General features: G+C 54.0%; 2 protein-coding genes across 3 annotated transcripts in view; one reads left to right on the plus strand and one right to left on the minus strand.

Moving 5' to 3' along the window:
- Positions 1-1,525: 1,525 nt before the first annotated feature.
- Dot1l (DOT1 like histone lysine methyltransferase) overlaps positions 1,526-20,890 on the minus strand; it is a 103,935-nt gene continuing 84,570 nt past the window's right edge. Inside the window, exon 28 of the mRNA XM_051177338.1 lies at positions 1,526-1,541. Within this exon, the coding sequence (XP_051033295.1) occupies positions 1,534-1,541 (8 nt within the window). The 3' untranslated portion in view covers positions 1,526-1,533. The remainder of the gene's footprint in view (positions 1,542-20,890) is intronic.
- Lingo3 (leucine rich repeat and Ig domain containing 3) lies at positions 6,439-16,274 on the plus strand. Of its 2 annotated transcripts, XM_051177339.1 has the most exons (3): positions 6,439-6,805; positions 8,116-8,159; positions 14,250-16,274. In XM_051177339.1, the coding sequence occupies exons 1-3, from the start codon at positions 6,680-6,682 to the stop codon at positions 16,066-16,068; spliced, it is 1,989 nt and encodes a 662-aa protein (XP_051033296.1). In that variant the 5' UTR covers positions 6,439-6,679; the 3' UTR covers positions 16,069-16,274. The 2 variants fall into 2 exon arrangements, with proteins under 2 accessions (XP_051033296.1, XP_051033298.1); XM_051177341.1 differs by lacking the exon at positions 8,116-8,159 and having other exon boundaries at positions 6,698-6,805.

Below are 20,890 nucleotides of genomic sequence, written 5' to 3' on the forward strand. Positions count from 1 at the left end.
CTGAAACACACTCTGGACCAGACTGGCCTCCATTCACAGAGTCCTGCCTACCTCTGCCTCCTGAGTGCTGGGGTCAAAGGCATGCGCCACCATGGCCCCCTAATTTTTATTTTTTTAAGAGATTTTGGAGGTGTGTGACTGTGAGTTTTGAAGACAAAAATATCCTGTCACAAAGTCAAAAGGTTAAACATGTCAGAAAAGTCCCTTGCCACCTTGGGATGGGAGAAAGTGGTCTAAGGATTTGCGGAGCAGGATCCAGATCTGAGTGTTTTAATATTTTAAACAGAAATTTACTATTAAATGTTTTCTTTTAATATCACATTGAAGATTTAATATTTCTCTAGGAGTTGGAGGGTAGATGAAGAGGCGGAGGGGGTAGTGACAGCAGGAGGAACCAGGCCACCAGCCTCCCTGACTTAGGATCCCTCCGCCCCACCACAGTTCACTACGCCAACCGGCCCCCTAACCTCGGCCCAGATCCCGCCCTTCCAGCTTCCTGGCCTGGGTCAGCGCAGGTTTGGGGGCTGCAGCCGGGGGCTCGGGCCATCAGCTCAGGGACCCGGCCTGCTGCAAGTGTCTGTGCTCACCACCATGGCCCTGGGCTTCCAGGTCTTCACAGAGAGGCCGTGCATCTTGTGCCAAGAGGCCCCTCTTTGGGAGACCTTGCCCAGAGGCCCTGCAGATGAGGAACGACAGACAGGCCACAGTTTGACCCCAGATCGACAGGACATCCCTAAGACGCCACCTCCTGGCACCTTCCAGAAGCTTCGGAAAGCAGGCCAGATACTATGGGATGATCGGCTGCAGCTCTGCCCCTCCTGCCCCACCTGTCTTGTCAGGCACAAAACCTTTTCCTTAGTCCGCTTTCTGCGTTTTGATAATGCAGCCGAGACCCAGAGAGGGAAAGGAACTCCCACAGTCACACAGCTTAGAACACAGTACCCCTCCCTCTGCATCCCCCTCTCCTCTGTGGCGCCAAGCCCTTCTCTAACCGCTAGGTCCCCACTGTGACACAGGCGGGGTGGGGTTCGAGTCTAAAGGAACTATAGCTGTAGCGGGAAGATAGCGTGCTTGCCTACATGCCGCAAGCCCTGGGATCTATTCCCATCAGCATATAAACCCGGCGTGGTGGCGCAATCCTGTCACTGCTGCACTGAGATGTGGAGGCTGGAGGATCAGAAGTTCAAGGTTGTCTTTGGCTACAAGGCAATGGGAGTGTTAAGGATGTAGGGACAGAAAGAAAAAAAAAAAAAAAAAAAAAAACAGGACCAGAGAAAAAACACATTTCCTTTCTCACATGGCAGGTCTATCCCAGACAGCCAAAGGGAGGCCTTACTCCAGCCCTGGAGCAGTTCCAGAAGAGCCCAGATGGCTTTCTGTTCAGTGAACTGCACAGATGAGGCCTTACCCAGTCTGGCCATGAGAGATGGATTCCTACAGGAAGGATCCAGGGGCTGTTGACCACTGTTGACCGTTGATCAAGGGATTGAGTTTTGATGTCCCAGAAAACCCCCCGCAGCTCTTCCAGGGGTCCTAGTTACCTCCCTGCTCCCCATGGGCTCTCTAGCTGTCCCCAGGAAGCGGGGGACCCAGATCTCTCACACAATAAAAGTCTCTAGTGTGTAAGCATGCAGACCCTGTAGTCCTAAGGCTTGCCCATCTCTAGCCATCACTTGGTCCCATATCCAGCAGGGCTGACCCTGAGCAGCAGGGACACAAATCTTCCAGACACAAAGGCCCTGTGGCCACCACCAACATTCCCATGCTGGGCAGCAATGGGACAGAACAAAGGCAGAAGGGGATGGGAGCTGAGGGCCACAGTGGGTAGAACATGCCTGTGAGGCAGGAGGAACAGCAATGCAAGGGCCAGTCTGGGCTACATATATAAAAAACAAAGCAGGCTGGCCAGATGGCCCAATGGTTAATGGCACTTGCTGCTAAGCCTGGCCGTCCGCGTCCCATCCCAGGACCCACACAGTGAAAGGACAGAACTGACTCCCATGGGTTGTCCTGTGACCTGGACATGAGCAAAGTGGAAGAAACCAGATCCACAAACATTTGGGGAACTTAGAATCAAACAAGTCCCAGATTCACTCACAGTCCCCCTTCCAGCCAGTGCCTCCCTGCTGCTATACCCATGGATCACCTGACACCACTCATCTACCTCAGTCCTTCAAGAGATGCAGAATCTGCACACCTACAGAAATGACACCGGGCTGTGGGTGTACCTTAGGAATGGAGCCCTGCCTAGACTCCCCCAAAGAGGGGCGGAGCTCAGGGGTGGGCAATTTGAGCAGTGCCAAGCCTTGGGGAGTTCATCTCCAGCTCCACAAGCCACAGAAATCAAATCGATCTGGAAGCTTCCAAGGAACGTATGCCCCCAATTCTTCCAGAAACCAGAGGCAGAAGGAATATTTCCAACTAGTTTCTGAGGCAGCAGGTTCCACTGGATGAGGATGGAGACAGAAGCCAGAGACCGCAGCCCTCCCCACCTGGACAGAGAGTCTTCTCCTCTGGGGTCCTCCTGACCCCAGCTGGACATGAGGGATCAGACAGGGACACATGCCTGTCATCCTGGCTCTCTTCAGATCCCAGAGGTCTACAAGGAGGTGTGAGGCCGGCCTGTGTAACACAGCAACACGGTCTCAGAAAAACAAAACACAAAAAAACTATTCACAGATAGCCAGGCCTAGTGGCCCCTCCTGGAGTCCCAGCATTGAAGAATGCTGCTAAGGCTAGAAGGATGACAAGCTGCAGGCTGGTTTGAGCTACACAGTTAGATCCTGTTCAAATGTGGGCTGTAGTAAGTCTGTCCCAGCTGGTAGGGTGGCACAGGGGAGGGCACTTGCTACCCAACCTGATGACCTGAGTTCTGCCCTGAGACTCTCACAAATTGACCTCTGACCTCTGCATGTGACAGGGGTGCATGACCCACACATAAAATAAATGTATAAAGTATAATTTTTAAAAAATTGATGCTGGACAGTGGTGGTACACACCTTTAATCTCAGCACTTGGGAAGCAGAGGAAGGTGGATCTCTGTGAGTTCAAGGCCAGCCTGGTCTACAGAGTAAGTTTCAGGACAGCCAGAACTGTTACACAGAGAAACTCTGTCTGAAAACAAGTGTGTGTGTGTGTGTGTGTGTGTGTGTGTGTGTCCCAGCTTTTCAATTTTGGGGATTTGAACTCCGATCCTCATGCTTGATTACAAGCATCCTTACCTGCTGAGCTATCTGCTGGCCCTATGGACCACTTCTTGTTCTCTTTTCTTTATATATGGGTTGTGGCATACATGTCTGTCTGTGCACCATGTGTGTGAAGGTCAGAAGCTGGCATTAGATCCCCGGGACGGATGTTACAGTGTGAACTGGCCTGCGAGTGCTGGGAATGGAACCTGGGTCCCCTGCGAGTGCTCTACCCACTGAGCCGTCCCTCTAGAGCCCAGAGGCCACCTGTCTTCTTCCTTTCTTGCTTCTGTGTGTTTTGAAACAGGGTCTCTCTATGTAGTCCTAGCTGGTCTGCAACAAGAAAGAGGCCATTTAAAATGATTTATAGTAAGTTCTCTCTAGGAGCAGGAGTCCACTTACCAAGGACTTTGGAGGACCCTCCTACCTTCCCCGGCAAACCTCTCTGCCTAGAGCTGTGTCTCCCAACTTCCTGGCAGGTAGTGTTCCAATGTTACCACCCTCTGTAACTGTTCAAACATCTGTTGTTGACCACAGGCAGCTGTGTGAACACATGAATGCTCAAAGCTGAAGAGTCATTATTATGGCTCACAATTTACAGATGGAGCTATTAGAGCTCAGAGAGGGTTGTCATTGACCTGAGGATGCACAGCAATGAGCTTGTTAACCAGGGGAACGCTCAGATCACTTGGAAAGGTTGCTTTACATCTTAGTGATTGATAACTCACCCTCTGGTCAGGAGTTGGGGGGTATGGTTGTTCTTGCTTGCTTGAAAGGTGCCACATGACTGGACCAATCATAATCCAGAAGGGAATAAACATGGGGCTTTCTTTTCAAAACTCGTTCCTTGGTTTCAGGGTCTCCACCAAAGCTCATCACAGGGACCCCCCCCCCCACATTGTCCCCAGATCACACTGAGTTGAGCATCCCTGTCCCTCCCGGGCAGTAACATACACCCTGAAGCCACACCCATGCTCCCCATCAGCTGGAGCAACTCAGGTGGTCCATCTCCATGGCAACATCCCATCCATAGGTGGTCGGAACCTTGGCAACCAGGTGCTAATGGCCCCACTGCCTGGAAGGCTATGAGCCTCCTGCAGCTCCCCACACCCCCATATCTCCCCCCAGCCTCCCCATACAGGCAGCTCTGGGGAATCTGAGGAGGATATTGAGCTCAGGGAGAGCAGGAGACCTCCCATGGTCACATAGCAGCTGGGCCTGGGGGTCACCATACCCACAACCCTCCTCCTGTCAACACCACAGGTCTTACACACACATTTAGTGTCTATTAAATGTCAGTAGTATGTGTGGCTCAAGCACACCTCTGTCCTCATCTGACACCCATGGGGGACAGGAAGTGACACACTGGCTGGGAGGAGAGGGCAGAGAATGCCTGGTCTCACAAATCCCTACACTTTCTCCTCCTCAGACCACCCCCATACAATTCTCCATCAATCACCTATGTCACTAGTTCAAGAGCAAGTCTATTGGCTGCCGAGTTCCTGCAGGGAGGGCATGCTGCAGGGTAGAGGAGGAAGAACAGACATAAATAGGAGGAATGAGTAAATTATAGGATATCTCGGGAAATTGCAGGGAGGTTGGGAACGGGGACAGAAGGCGGCTGGGTGGAGATGTGAGTCAGGAGAAAGCAGGGGCGGGCGGGGCAGACGAGCTCTGCTAGGCAGCAGAACAGCGTGTGCAAAGGTCCTGAGGTGGGAACCAGTCTCCTCCCCCACAGCCTGGCCCTGCTCTCTCTCCACTCCAGAGCAATGAGAGGAAGCTGGACAGAGCCCCCAGGCACCCTGGGGTCCCCCAGTCATTAAAGCTGTAGTCTGCAGCACTAGACTCAGGAGCTCCAGTGCTAAACCTGAACTCAGACAAGAAGGGCAGCACCTCAAATGGGGTCAGTCAGTTGACTGTGGCCCTGACCCCACTTGAGTCCACCTTTGGCTTTGGCTGTAGTTCTCCCCATCCATGGAAAGCTGCTATACCATGGAGCTTTGCACACAGTAGGCACTCAACCAATACCTCCACCATGAGTCCACAGAATCAGGATATCATAACTCAGAGACTCAGAGAAGACATGCAACTTGCCTGGGGTCACACTGGACAGCATGGCATGGAGTTGGAGCCTACCTCCAAGGATACGGGGAGGGGGTCATTTTTTTTTCTAGAACTTTTCATGGCTTGGAAGGAAGCTTCCCACCCCTTGGCTTGGGGAGTGACCTGGTGCATGGCCTCCCAGGATGCAGTTTCTGGGCCTTAGGCCAATGTGACAGTCTGGGAATGGAGCCTGCTTGAGTCACAGGTGGTGAAGCTAATGCCAGGCTGCTATAAACTGCTGGAGGATGCAGAGGGGAGACAGGACAGTGGGGAGGTGGACAGTGCAGGACATGACCCTGGCTTCCTGCAGCTGGAGACCCCTCACTGAGCCTCCAGAACTCATGTATATACAGGGAAGACTAGCCAGATACAGCCAGCCCTCACCACCACCACCACCGCCACTGCCCCAGGATGGATGCTCACTGGGCCTCAGCTCTGGGGGACTGCCAGCTCCTCCCCTTTTACATCCTGGATCCCACAGCCTGAACCCCGATGGGGCAGTCCACACCTCAACTCCTGTTCCCACTGGGGAGCCCCTGGTTCCCAGCCTTAGAGTGGGGAAGTCCTCCAGCTGAAAACTCTGCAGAAGGCACACTCACCCCTGTTATGAAAGATTATCTTATTTTTAACTGTGTGTGTGTGTGTGTGTGTGTGTGTGTGTGTGTGTGTGTGTGTGTGTGTACACGGGGACCTATGAACCAAAAGGGGGCGTCAGGTCCCTGGAGTTGGAGTTAACAGCCTTCATGTCGGTGCTGGGAACCAAATTCTGGTCTTCTGAAAGAGCAGCCCATGCTCTAATCTCTGAGCCGTCTCTCTGGCTCCCCTATCATCTCAGGGTTCTCTTCATGTTCCCCCTATGTAATGTTTGCGTCCATCTACCTACACCAGGCCATGTGTGTTGAGGTGCACGCCGCGGTTCCAGGTGCAGGGAAAGGCTCCGGGTAGAGGGGGGACACGGTGGTGGGAAGAGGGGGACATGGGAGTGGCAAGAAGGGAACATGGTATTGGCCATAGCTCCGGGTGGCAGGTGGAGGAAAGCAGGCAAAGGCGCAGTGAGGAGCCACGGCAGGCTTTGGAACTCACCGAGGAGCAAGGCCATTCAGAGATGAGATTTGGCAAATCGGGCAGACGTGCTGTGTGGTGCAGATGGTGGAGGCCTGCCCTGAGAGGGAGGGGACAGAGGAGGAGTTGGTGGTTTCCAGAAGGTTCCAAAGGGACAACCTGCCAATCCGGGCAGCCCCCAAGCATTTCCCGGGACTCACGGTCTGTGGAGGCCCCGAAGACCAGGAGGTGCCAGGCACGCGGAGTGCCCGGGGGGCTTCGTCCCCATTTGTCCCCGACCTGCTCCAACACGTGTCGCGCGCCCCTTGCAGCCCGCGCGCACCCGGGCCATGCGCACGGGAATGCGCGGCGGGGACGCGCACGGCGGAGCCCGGGAGGCGGCGGTGGCGGCGGTGGCGGCGGCTCCAGGCGGCTCCGAGCGGCCCCCGCGCCCTGTCCGAGGCGGAGCCGCCCAGGTGAGTGACACCGCTGCAGTCCGGGGACGCCCCCGCGACTCCCCTCGCTCACTTCTCTCCAGCCTCTCTGCACCCCCGGGAAACTTTGGGGTTCTCTCCGCCTCCGGGAATGCAGAGTCGAGGGGGTTGAGGGGTGCATCTCCGGGAGCACCCTGGGGGACGCGAAATGGGGATGCGCACTGCGGCAGGGGGACACCCAGGATGGAGCCGCGGCTCGGCGCCCTGCGATCCCCTGCCAGCCAGTGCAGGGCGATGCACGCGAGGTGAATGGGGGGGGTCTGCACGCAGGACTCGCTCATATTTGGGGTCCCGATCCCGTGAGGAGGGACTGGAGTGCTAGGCAGACCCCCCCACTCTTCCGGCATGTGTCCTGGTAGCAGCCAGGGTTGTGGGGGGTCTGTCCATCCCATCCCAGAGGCCAGGCCTGTTGTCCCCTGGGTCCTGGGCCCTGGCCAGTGAGGCCACTGGGCCCCATTCAACAAGTTAAGAAACACACGCATTGGGTTCCAGTTGGCCACAGGTTCGTGTTCCCACCCCACCTTATGAGTGAGGTTTCCCAATGCCTGAGTTCCTAAGACACAGGTGTCCCTCCTCCCAATGGGGAGGACTCAGAACTTGGGGGTCTGATGCATTTGGGAACCTGTGTTGGTGCCAGGCAGCTTCTTGGGGGGCACTCAGGGCACAGGCCATGCCTGAGGCCCCCTCCCCTCTTATGCCTGCAGTTTGGTGGTGGGGAGGGCTGTTGGAACTTGGAATCTGGTGGGGACTTTTTAGCAAGAACAGGTATGTTAGGCTTGAGGGTAACCTGAGAGGGCTCCGTGGAGGAGGCATCCAGGAAACAAAGGTTGTAAGAAGGGTGTGAAGGGGTGAATGACAGGAGGTAGAGGGTAGCTCTGGCCTCTTCCCTTCCAGGCAGAAGCCCCTTCAATAATGTCAGGCAACCCCTGTCCGTCCCCGTCACACAGACACCCAAGTGAGGTGGGGTATACCGAGGAAGAAGGCATCCAGGATAGGGTGGGGAGCTAAGTGGGGGTCCCCTTAGCCTGCAAATTGCTCTTCTGTCCCTGGTTCCTTCCTATAATTGACACTCCATCAAGGCAACCACCTCCACCCCAGGATCAAACACCATGATGGGGTATCATCAGAGCCTGTGCAGCGTGCATGCGTGGCCAGCCTCAGTGTTTCCATCTGTAGAGTGGGGGTGGCTGCTGCTGCCATCCACCCCCAGATGCAGCTAGGCTGTGATCACACCTCGAAGGGTAGGAGCACACAAGGTCCCAAAGCTGAGGTTTTTGTGCCTCTACCCACAGGGCTGTCATTCCAGGGCACTCCTGAGTCACTATCGACTCACCAGGTAGGAAGCCTTTTAGCAGAACTTCCCCCGCAACCTTCAGGGCAGGGGTGTGGGCAGCCAGGGTGAGCCGCCCACCACCTCCCCTGTCAATCTTGAGAACACTGAAGAGTTGGGGTTTAGTAGAAACACAGCTGGGGTGACACTGGAATTCCAATGTCAGGTGAGTGATCTGGGGTTTACTCTGACCTCCAGTCTCCTTTTCCCTCTTCCCTGGAATGCTGCCATTTCTGCTCTCAGGGCGAGCAGGTGAGCAACAGTATACACTAGGGGCTCAAATGTTTACAAATTGAGAAGCTTCCTCTACTTTCTGCTGTGGTGGGTAGTGGGGAGTCCACTACTCCGCTCAGGCACAAGCTACTAAAGAAATTGGGTCAGGAGGCCCCCTGCCCTCTAAAACAGTGGACAGGGACCCATGGCAGATGGGAGGCTAATTAGAGCTTTAATGAATTGCCATGGATTAAAAGCCCCAGGAGGACCTAGATCTAGGACAAGAGAATGCACCAGCCCTAGAGGTGGGGGCTGGGAGAGCGTCCCCAGAAGTGCACTCAGAGAGGAGGGCGTTTGTGGAATGGTGCCTTGCCCCACTTCGTCCCTGTACTATTTTTGCTGTGGGGGCACCCATTGGTGATGGACAGGAGCCTGTCTCCCCCAACCATACAACTTCATCCCTTCCCAGGACAGGCCTCAGTGTCTTGTGGCCTACAAGGGGACTAGTTGCTAGGGAGACCCTCTGTCTCCCTTTGGACTGAACACTTGTCAAATTCCCCCCAGATTCTGTAGCCAGAGAGAGTTGGGGAGGAGAGGCCTCCACTTCCCAGGATGCTCTTGGGGGCCTCTAGCAGGTCCCCACAGCATGGTTTCGGCAGATGTCAGACCCCAGGGTGGGTCCTTCAGCAACAGGAAATAGTACCCAGCTGCCAGGCCACATACACTCCCTCCTCCAAATCATAGTGGCCCTAGTGATGTCACTCAAGCTGCTGGAAGAAGCCACAACATGCCACAGGAACACATGTCCTCCTCAGACCCAAGCAGATCTGAGGCTGGTCCAAAAAGCACTGATCCCCATTAGCCTCATTGTCCAGAGGCCCTGCATCCCTTGGCTCCTGCCCCCTTTCTCCCTGTGAGCCAGTGTCTTTCTGCTTGCCTTCCTCTGACAACTTTGAGGTGACCCTGGGTGTCAGTGAAACCAGGACAGTCCTCATTGGTGGGGTCTTGCCAACACAGGAAGTGGCCTGTCCCCAGGGCCAAGAATAGTACCAGGCAAACCCTAGGCATCCACTAAGTGCTTATTGAATGAGTGAGTTGGAGACTTACTCCTAACCTAGGTAGCACCCTGTGGAAATGTCTAGAAGCAAGCCAGCCCATGGAGAAGCTTCTAGGCTGAGTTTTCCTTCATACCTCAGCCCAGGAGTCCTGTTTGTCGTCCAGCAAAATGGGAAACTGAGTCTCTAAGAGAGATGAGCGTCTGCCCACAGAGGCATGGTTGAGCAGGTTCCTGGCCCTGGGCTCTGCATGTGCATATGTGAATATTCATGTGGCAGTTAGAACAACTGTTGGGGATCCCCTTCCACCAGGGGATCCCAAGTATGGAGCTCAGGTTGTCAAGTGTACTTCTGACCATACCATTCTCTTGCTATGTATTCCTCCACGGCGCTGGCCATCCCTGGCCCTGCAGCCTCAGACTCACCTCCTTCCAGAAAGTTTTCCAAACCTTCATCTGATTGGTTCAAATTTTTTCTGTCCATTCATCCTCAGTGAGCGACAGAGATGGGAGGCAGCCGGCCACCATATATGGAACTCCTCAATAGGATAGAAAATGTCGCAGATTTGTGGATTCCCAGGGACTGGAGAGGGAAAGGGATGACAGCTCATGGAGCTGGGGGTCCCTTTTGGAATGATGGAGGTTTGAGTTAGAGGTGTTTGTTATAGGTATTAAGAGGCTCTGGGGTTCTCGTGGAGACTGTGGGTTGGGAGAACAGTGACTGGGCAGGCTGGACCCTGCATAGCAGGGCCCAGGTTCCCAGGCCCAGGCAAGGCCACTGCAGTGATTCCTCATGCATATTAATGAGTTGTGTCCTTGAAGCCATAGGCTTGGCTCTTCCTTCCATGGATTCACAAGGGCTTGCCAGACCCCTAAAGTCCATCGAGGGCGCTCTCAAAGGTGGCATCAATGGTTCCACCATGGGATGGGGGTGGGACACAGGCCAGAAGTTTCCAGATTCTGGTCCATGAGGCAGCTGTCTGCTTCTATTATGTGGTGCAGAGCCTCAGAGGGGCCTTTGGGGACAAAACTGTCCCTTTGTTTATCCTTTATTTTTGCAGTTAGGAATGGAACCCAGTATCTCTCATGCTATACCAGTGTTCCACACCTGACCACACCCCCCAGGCTCGCAGTAGGGCATTCTAGGTGGGGCCCCACCCCTGAGCCACACTCCAGCCCTGTTTTCCTGTTTTACGGTTTTTTAATTTAATTTTTTTTTTTGTTTTTGTTTTTTGAGACAGGGTTTCTCTGTGTAGCCCTGGCTGTCCTAGAACTCACTCTGTAAGCCAGGCTGACCTTGAACGCACAGAGATACACCTACCTCTGCCTCCTGAGTGCTGGGATTAAAGGAATGCACCACCATGCTTGGCTAATTTCTTCCCCAGGTTTATTTATTTATTTTATATGTGCAGTATGTTACCTGCATGTCTGATGGCACCACATGTTGAGTGTCCCAAGAAACCAGAAGAGGGAGTTGGGTCCCTGCAAACAGTGACAAGGGGTTGAGTCCCCACATGGGTAGTGGGCCCTGAACCCAGCAGACCATCAGGAACTCTAATCACTGTGTTATTTCTCCAGCTCCTTTCACTTTTTTTATTTTGAGAGAGAGTCTTACTAAGTTACATGTTGTCCTGAAATTCACAATCCTCCTGCCTCAGCTTCTGGGGCACTGGGGTAACATAACGGGTGTGTGACACTGCTCCCAGTAGGTTTGGGATATCTTTTTATTTTTTGACAGAGCTGACAGCACCTGGTGGGGTGTCTGTGGGGGCTGAGCAAAGCACTCACTTTTCTGCCTGTGTCAGACAGAGGAACCAGGACAGCTGGGAGCTGCCAGGTGTGAGCCTGGGATTTGAAGAGCTATCTGGGAGACACCAGAGATGGACCTCTGTCCCTGGAGCAGAGTGGGATTGAGGGGAGTCCAGGGTGATTCACATAGGAGGACAAAAGATGACCATTTATCCAGTCCTATGGCCTCACACTTGTCAACACTTGGGAGACTGAGGCAGGGGGATTATGTCTCAGAATCCACAGAGATGGTTTCACGGGTGTCCCTCTCCGCAGGCCACAGAGGGTGAAAGGATTGGTGTCATCAGCCCAGGACCCCTACGCCCCCAGACCAAGTTCTCAGCACGAAGGAGATATGTTTGCCCCAGAGGGACAGAGGGCAGGGATAAGGGACACAGGAGATAGAGGACAGGAGAGGAGGGGAAGGGGACAAGGGAGACAGGGAAGTGCTATTTGTCCCAGAGGGACAAAGAGCTGCCTCTGGATAGAGATGAAACAGAGGTGGCTCACAGGAAAATGGCAGTTTATAAAGGTACAAGGAGAAACTCCGTGTTAGGATGAGGTGGTCTGTATTGACTGGGCATGTTAATTAGGTGAGCCAAAGTAGGGCTTTTGATTGCTGTTGATAGCTGGACCTTGATGGTCAGCCTCAGGAGGAGGAAGTGGCCAAGACCTTGGTGGCAAGCTTTGGAAATGTGATCTAAAGATTTAGCAAGGAAGGGGGAATGGGAGAGAAGGGCAAGGCCTGCCAGAGCCACGCTTGCCCTGCTCTGGAGGTGAAGAGAAGGGACAGAGAAACCAGCCCATCCAACTCTGTGCATCCCACAACCCCACTTCCCAGTGCCCACGAACCCCTCTCCCTGTCTTCATCAACACCAGGAACCTCATCCCAGTGTCCCAGTGGCAGGACTCCTGCCCCGAATTCCGGTTCCCCACATCATCAGAGACCAGGGATCTGGAGCTTTCTGCCACTACAGTATGCTCAGGGTTTCAGAGGCCCAAAGAGGGTTTGCTCTTGCCTGGGACATCCAGCATCCATCCCTGTCACCTGAGAGTAACCAGATGGGGATGTAGACTGAGGAACCTTGACTACCATCAAGCTCCTACCTCAGCCTCAGCAAATACCCAGAGAGAGCAAACACGTTCCTACGGGCACACAGTAATATGGGGAAGGGTCCAAGTTGGAGAGCTGAAAGTTGCTTCCGATAGCTGCCCACTCCCCTCCCCCATTTGTAGCTTTTCTAACACACCCTGCAGAGGAGATGACAGGGCCAGGCCTGCCAGGAGAGGTTAGAGTTGAAAAACTAGGTCACCTTTTGAGTGGCCCCTGCTGGGCTGGCTCAAGAACACTGCTGTCCCTGTGTGGAGGAGTAATTATAGAGAAAGTACTTGCCAGTGCCCTGAAGGCATCTGGTAGCTAAGTTCTGACAAGCCAGGACTAGAGAGGGTTCAGGGGCCATCAGGGACCGTGCAGGGAGGCTGTGGTTCAGTGGCAGTGACCAGAGAGACTCCAGATTGTCAGTTCATGGCGTTATCAGAACTGGAGTTTCTTTTACAGCCTAGATACTTGGAGGCAGAAACAAGGAGGAATAGGTGTTCAAGACCACCCACATAGATAGTTCCAGGCCACCCTGAGCTACCTGCTGTCCCATCTCAAAAAACAAACAAAAAAACAAAAAACAAAACCAAACCAAAAACACCAGTGAGGGCTCGGGTTCAAGGAGTGAGCACTTGTGTGGCTTGCAGAAGGCTGTGAGCCAGGTGATGGGGATGACGCAGTCATGAAGTGCTTGTGGCACAAGCCAGATCTGAGTTCAAGTCCCTACCACTCACTTGAGAAGCTAGCACTTCTCAGCACCCTAGGGATCCTGGCTGGACAGCCTAGCCCAATCAGCAGACTTTGGGTCCCACTGAGAGACCCTATCTCCAAAAGTGGAGAATGAATGCAAAAGACTGCATCCCACACTGGGCTCCCCATGTGTGAACACATACCATAGAAAGACAAGGGAAGGCAAGATTCTAGGCAGGGCTCCACCCTGACCACACCCCCAGCCCCTCACCGGGGGCTTCTCCTTTGCACCTGCACCTGTGCCTTCCAATCTCTTCCTCACATGCCTGGCATACTCGGTCATCAGCACTACCAGTCTGCTCTGTGGAACACTGAGAAGACAGGCAGGCTAGCACAGACTGAGAGGTCTTGACTGGGGGGCTTCAGCTGCTAACATGCTATAAATAGCTGCCTGGCAGATGGGAAGCCGTGGTGGAAAAGAGGCCAGGCAGTCCAGTCCAGCTGTCCCACCCCAATCCCAACCCCTGGGCCTGGGATAGTCAGGCTGCCTGGGAGAAACCCTGGTCCAGCTCACCATGTAGGCACTGCAGGAAGTCTCAGCATCTTTGGAGCTTTAGCCTCCCACCCACTCTGGCCTTCTATCCCTACCTGGAGTCAGGGCCTTTGCCCTGGCCTTTCCGACATTCTAGACTAGAATACCCACAACCACAGGTCATCAGCTGGGTGTCATGGAGGAAGGTGTCCTCTGTCACAATTCTGTACTCCAGAAAGCCAAACACAGGGTGTCCACTAGGCCTGGCATACTCAGTCATGGGCAGGGTCCTTCCTGTCTCTCTTAGGTTCTGAGGCTCGGGTATTACACAGCTCTGCCTCCATCTTTAAGGAGTTAGTCTTGGCTACATAATGAGATTGAAGCTAGCCTGGGCTACAAGAAAGCTTGTTTTTTGTTTTTTTAATCTCATCCACCTGTTCTGAGTGTTGTGTGGGATCCCACTGAGTTTTTTGTGAGCTTGTCTCACACTGAGCAGTGTCCCCTGTGACATCTCAGAGCTCCCTTTCATGGCTGAGGAATTAATACTTGTGTGGATGACCCATTCTGTGTTTCTGCTGTCTGTCAGTGGCCTGTGGGTTTCTGTCATGTATACTGTCACTATGGGTATCAGTTTAGAGATTTCCTGGGTGGGCTATCATGAGTCAGCATCTCTGGGTGTGGGCGTGGATAATGATGTCATGTTGCCCCTTCCCATTCCAGGTGTCCTGGACGATGCTGGAGTGGCCCTAGGCCCAGACCCTACACCATGACCTGCTGGCTGCCTGTGTTGGGCCTGCACCTGCTGCTGCTGCCCATGGTGCCTCCCCTGGCCGCTGGCTGCCCAGCGCGCTGTGAATGCTCTGCGTCCACCCGCACAGTGGCCTGTGGACGCCGCCGGCTGACCGCCATTCCCGAGGGCATTCCGGCTGAGACACGTCTGCTGGAGCTCAACCGCAACCGCATCCGCTGCTTGAACCCCGGGGACCTGGCGTCATTGCCCACCCTGGAGGAGTTGGACCTCAACCACAATGTGATCGCCCATGTGGAGCCTGGGGCCTTTGCCAACCTGCCTCGCCTGCGCATCCTGCGTCTCCGTGGCAACCAGCTGAAGCTCATTCCACCTGGTGTGTTTACGCACCTGGACAGCCTCACGCTGCTGGACCTGAGCGAGAACAAGCTGGTCATCCTGTTGGATTTCAGCTTCCAGGACCTGCGTAGCCTACGGAGGCTGGAGGTGGGTGACAATGACCTGGTGTTCATCTCCCGCAGGGCTTTTGCTGGGCTGCTGGGGCTGGCTGAGCTCACCCTGGAGCGCTGCAACCTCACGTCGCTGTCTCCCGAGTCGCTGGGCCACCTGCGGGGCCTGGGCACACTGCGTCTGCGCCACCTGGCCATCGCTGCGCTGGAGGATCAGAACTTCCAGAAGCTTCCAGGTCTCTCACATCTGGAGATCGACAACTGGCCGCTGCTGGAGGAGGTGGCCCCGGGCAGCCTTCGTGGGCTGAACCTCACATCGCTGTCCATCACACACACCAACATCACGGCTGTGCCGGCCGCTGCGCTGCGACAGCAGGCTCACCTCACATGCCTCAACCTGTCGCACAACCCCATCAGCACGGTGCCCAGGGGTTCATTCCGGGATCTGGTGCGCCTGCGTGAGCTGCACCTAGCTGGGGCCCTGCTGGCTGTCATAGAGCCCCAGGCCTTTGTGGGGCTGCGACAGATTCGCCTGCTCAACCTCTCGGACAACCTGTTGTCCACATTGGAGGAAAACACATTCCATTCGGTGAACACACTCGAGACGCTGCGCGTGGACGGCAACCCGCTGGCCTGCGACTGTCGCCTGCTGTGGATTGTGCAGAGGCGAAAGACCCTGAACTTTGACGGCAGGCTCCCCGCCTGTGCCAGCCCTGCCGAGGTGCGTGGTGATGCCCTGCACAACCTCCCGGACTCTGTGCTCTTTGAGTACTTTGTGTGTCGCAAGCCCAAGATCCGGGAAAGGCGGCTGCAACATGTGACTGCCACAGAGGGGGACGACGTGCGCTTTTTGTGTCGTGCTGAGGGCGAGCCCACGCCCACGGTGGCCTGGGTGACACCCCAGCACCAAATGGTGACAGCTGCCAGCCGGGGCCGGGCACGCGTGCTGCCTGGGGGTACATTGGCTGTCACAGACACGCGGCCCCAGGACAGTGGCACCTACACGTGCGTGGCCAGCAACGCCGGAGGTAATGACACGTATTTTGCCACCTTGACTGTCCAGCTGGCTGCCAACCGGACCCAGGGCGATGGGCACAACGAGACCCAGGTGGGGGTCCGGTTCCCACTGGACCTCACCACCATCTTGGTGTCTACTGCCATGGGGTGCATCACCTTCCTGGGCGTGGTCCTCTTCTGCTTCCTGCTGCTCTTTGTGTGGAGTCGCGGCCGTGGGCAGCACAAGAACAACTTCTCTGTAGAATATTCCTTCCGCAAGGTGGACGGTCCCGCAGCCACAGCGGGCCAGGGTGGCGCGCGCAAGTTTAACATGAAGATGATCTGAGCTAGCCCCATGGTGGGTTGGTGGGAGAACCTCTTGGACCTTCATCCAGTCCCAGATAATTTCCACCTATGCATATGTTTTACCCAGGGGCTAAGCATGGCGACTGTAAGCCAGCTCACAGGCAGAACTTCATTTTTGTAGACATCTACAGGACTGTTTTTGAGCAGATCACACCTTTTGCAGTTCCTGAAGTATTTTCTAACAGTTTCAACTTGTCTTTTCCCCCTCTGCTGTGGCTGCAGGGTTGGACTTAAAGTGGCTGGGGACACTCAGGGCCCAAGGTTCCCTAAGCAGGTGGCAAAAGCCCTGTGGCCTGAAAGTCCCTACTTAGCAGTCAGGTTCCCCAAATGCTTATGGTGGGAGGCACCTGGGGACACTGGACAGACACAGCACTTACAGTGGGTGCCTCTTCAGCTCACAGTGACACAATTGGGCATACACAGGGCCCAAGGCTGCAGGGACCTTGGGAGGACAGGGCATGCAGTGGCCTAGCTCCTATTCACTGCTACTCAACCAATGGTCAACGGGCTGGCCCCGGCCCTGCTGAGTGGCTAGAGTCACCGTGGGAGCCCCATTCCCCACCAGGAACTTCCAGCTGCCAGGAGAAGCCATGTCCCCGTCTCTTAGAGATCCCTCCGCCCTGCCTAGCTGAACTGGACATCTACTTTCTGGAGGAGTGGCTGCCCTGGGACCAGGAGTGCCTATAAACAGGCCAACCACATCCATTCTGCTGCTCTGCAGATGTCATTGCCCTGTGGCGGGCGCAGCAGGGGCTCCAACCTGGTAGCCTATCTAACCAGGTTCCTTCCCTGGCATCCACCTCTGCTCCTTCATTTAGGGCATTGTTGAAGGAAGGAACAATAGACTCTGGATATTCATTAAGAGTCTGCAGTCCTCTTAACCTGTCTAATTGTGACATCTGTGGTCCACTGGGCCCCTTGGTGTCTTCTTCCTATACAGAACATATCTGAGCTTATAGCCTATAAGCTGAGGCCAGGCCTCACAGAGCCCTCCTGACTCTATCTATATGGAAAGGCAGCTTCATGCAATCAAAGACTCAGACCAAGCTTGGTTGGTCTGAACTTGGCTGGGAACATGGGGACCTTTTGGTCCTGCCCTTCCCAACCTTTGCATCACACACAAACTGGTCAACAGGACACAAGTGACTGAGTGAAGCGGCATTTCCATACTCCATCCCTGAGCTGGATAGGACTGAACCCTTTGGTCCTGGAGCATCCTCTTAGGCCCTGTTGCTATGGTAACCCCTGGGGCCCCTCAAAACAACCATCAAAATCCAAGTGCCTTTAGAGTCATTAAGACAGGAGAGGTGCACTCCTGGCAGGGTTAGGGGTTACAATGTGTCAGTATGTTACATTGGGGTTCCCAATTTCCAAGCTCTATCCTTACCTGGCTGTGTTTGACTGAAATCCAATAAACTAATTTAATACAAAAGTCAGATTTACTATTGTTCCCAGAGTGATTGGGTCCTCCCTCAAAGTTGGGAAGGTAGGTGGCTCTGGCTGCAAGGGTGACCCAGGAGATAAATTGGAGGTGGTGTGGAGGCCAGGGAATGAGGATCAGGAGTTCAAGGTCAGCCTCAGGTATGTAACAAACTGGAGGCCTAGCTGTTTATAGACCTCAGAGCTGAGGCTGGGGCTCACCTAGCATGTTGGAAATCTTAATTTTACCTCACATCAGACACACAATGTCACCAGCAGCTGCGGGATGCACCTGTCATCTCATCAGGAGCTTCAAGAGCTCAAGGGCCGCTGGGCTAGAGAGAGAGATAGCTTCAAAATAAACAGGAAAGATTGGGAAAGTGTAGGTAGCCATGGCAGGATGTGGAAGACAGGAGATGGGAGACACCTTTACTGTGCAGAGGGGAGACAGTGGTTTTCAGGTGACTATACAGCAGGGCAGAACAGGGCTGGGAGAGTTCTCTAGCAGACAATCCACAAGCGCTGTAATCAGACAGAGGCACATGAGCCTCGGAGAAGGGAAGGCCCCAGGAGGGCTGCCTTGTAGGTAGTTCCCCCTAAAGTGGTCTCCAAAGCTCTTGGCTGAGACTCTAGCCTTTTTATAATTTATTCCTTATCTAGTGTTAACAGAACTACATATAGCCCAGGCTGGTCTCTAACTTAACATGTAGCTAAGAATGAACTTGTACCTCCTGCTCCTGAATGATAGGTTACAGGTGTAAACCGCCATGCCCATCTTTGCATTTCCCTTACCCTGCCCCAGGGCTTGTTCATATCAAGGTCTCACCTTCTGGCTTCTGTCTCAACATCCCATCCTCAAAGGTGAGGGGTGGCGCTGGAAAGGCCCCTGCCCCATCCTGGGCCTGGCCTGTCTTAACAATTGTCCTTGTATTCCTTTCCCCCTGGGTCTGACACTCCCTTGTCAAGAGCTACTGTAGGCCCCAGCTAGGGTTGGGGGCAGAGTTCTTGGGGATCAGGTCCTGTATGTAAAGGCTCATCTCTGTCCTCCTCATATCCTCTAGGCTGGACATAATCCCTGCCCCAGACATGGAGTGGGTGCTTCCCAGTGCCCTGAAAGATGACTGACAGTCCTATTTGCTAGGGGAGAAATAAGTCCAGGAAAGCAAGCAGCCCATGAGGACCACACAGCACCCTTAAAGCGGGGATCACAGAATTAAAGAGTTCAGGTATACCCTTCATCTCATTGAGCAAAAATTCCATCATTCACAAAAGGCAACTTACCTGTGCCATGGTCTGCCTACATGTGTCCCCAAATCCCCACATCAGCAATAGTAACTGTCACCTACAGGGGACTGCTAAAGTGCTCAGCCCTCAGCAGGGAACTCAAGAGCCTGGCTGGGAACAGAAGGCAACCTGGGCCTAGGAAGAAGCCACAACCCTGAGGCCCCATACACTTTACGGTCCAAACAAGAAAAAACCTATTCAACCTGTGGTCCAAGCCTGTTACTCCAGCTACTTGGGAGGATGAGGCAGGATTATTTCAAAGCCAACTTGTATGTTGTGAGATCCTACCTCAAAATAAAAGTAAAAATAGGCCTGGCTCAGGGGTGGATGCCCAGTGGGGGCTGAGGACATGGTCAGTGGCAAGAGATAATCCCCAGCACAGGCACTGGAGACAGCTCAGTGGTTGAAACACACATGGCTTTGCAGGATCTGACCAGCACCAATGTTACAATAGCTTGTAACTCCAGCTCCAGTGGATTCATTGACTCCTTCAGGCAACCCATATATGTAGCATGAATTAAAAATAAAAATAGCCAGACATTTACCTTTAAAAGTGCCATTTACCTTTAATCCCTGTACTTGAGAGGCAAAGGCAAGAGGATATTTGTGGCCGGCCAAGTACACAGTGAGATGCTGTCTTGGGAGGGAAGGAAATGAAATGGAGGGTCTCCTTATTGTGGAGGTCCCATGTCTGGCTGACATCACTGGATGGTCTCCTTGTTCTACCTGCTGTCAACCCTGACATATGAACATGCCCCCCTCCCCCCAAAACAGGTTTCTCTGTGTAGCTTTGTAGACCAGACTGACCTCGAACTCACTGAGATCCACCTGTCTACCTCCTGAGTGCTGCTGGGATTAAAGACACATGAACTATTTTATTTATCTGAGTAAAGCTACTGATATGCAAGCACACATTTTGGGAAAGTGACACTGTGAGCGTGTGGTTGGAAGTGTCTGTCTCCCCAACCCAGGGGGCTGGAGAGGCTCATGACACTTCTGCTACTGAGGCTATCTTCAGCCTTTTGCTTTAGTCTGGCTGTGCAGACCAGGTTGACTTGTAACTGCAATCTTCCTGCCCTAGCCCTCCTGGCACTAGGAGGGTGTGCAAGACCTTCTTTACTAGAGAGGCCATGGTCAGGGAGATGGCCACAAGGAAAATGGGAGCCTGGAGCCTTGACCTCTCCCTCAAGGCCTGGGCTATCAGGTCCTCACCTGGTAATGCCCCACTCACCCCATCCCACCTCCCTTAGGATATGTATGGGTGGTGGCAAATGTGTAGGTCACCCTGATACCAGAATCTCTATGACTGGTAGCTCTCACAGCTAAGTTCCTGAGGCCCTGAACCCTCAAGAAACTGCTCTTGATGGCTCATTGGGATCATGTAGCCTCCAAGACCACTATAGAGTGTCTGTCATTAGCTGAGGGTAGACATGTCTGTGACTAAACAGCATGTGTAACCCCACAGTACCTCCATGTGCCCAGGAGCACAAGACACTCCAAGGGTGGAATTTAGAACTGCCTGGCCACTGCCAAGGCCTAATCTTAGCCTTCTTCCGTGTAACCACCACACAAATCCCACCTGTGACTAAGTTCTCCTGGTCTATCCATGGGGCCCCTCAAGACTAAGCTCTGTGAGAGAAGAGGCTTGTACACAGTAGGCTCTTGGTGACTTAAAATGACACTAATCTCAACTCAGGGCCCTTCTTGGACACATAGCTTAACCCTGTGCACTAGTCTCACAGACACAGCAATAGCCAGAGGCCCTTTTCTGCTTAGCTACCACTCATATTCATCCTTGCTGGACCCTCTAACCTACTGCAAGCAATAATGCTGTACCTTAACTCCTATGTCCTACCTATAATCCATCTCCAACTCACACCACTCCAGTGGCAAGAGTATGTACATCTACACCCCAAAGCTCAACATACACCTCCTGTCCAGCCAGCCTGTGCCCCAAACACCACTGTCCAAGACAACCCAGCCCCACCACCCACTTATGCAGTGGCTCAGCAGTTGCCTGAAGGCCACAGCTGCAAAATCCCAGAACCCTCCCTGGTTCTGAGCCACAGCTGCCAGAAGCCCAACCCAGTCCCAGGGGC

Source organism: Phodopus roborovskii, unplaced genomic scaffold, assembly GCF_943737965.1.
Source record: "Phodopus roborovskii unplaced genomic scaffold, PHOROB, whole genome shotgun sequence".
Lineage (NCBI taxonomy): Eukaryota > Metazoa > Chordata > Mammalia > Rodentia > Cricetidae > Phodopus > Phodopus roborovskii.

What these genes read in the sequence shown, in the direction of transcription:
- Lingo3 (XM_051177339.1), top strand. Translation starts at nt 6,680, where the DNA reads ATGCGCACGGGAATGCGCGGCGGGGACGCGCACGGCGGAGCCCGGGAG. An exon ending in TCCGAGGCGGAGCCGCCCAG is followed by an intron (nt 6,806 to 8,115) that starts GTGAGTGACACC and finishes CTCTACCCACAG; the next exon opens with GGCTGTCATTCCAGGGCACT. An exon ending in AGTCACTATCGACTCACCAG is followed by an intron (nt 8,160 to 14,249) that starts GTAGGAAGCCTT and finishes TTCCCATTCCAG; the next exon opens with GTGTCCTGGACGATGCTGGA.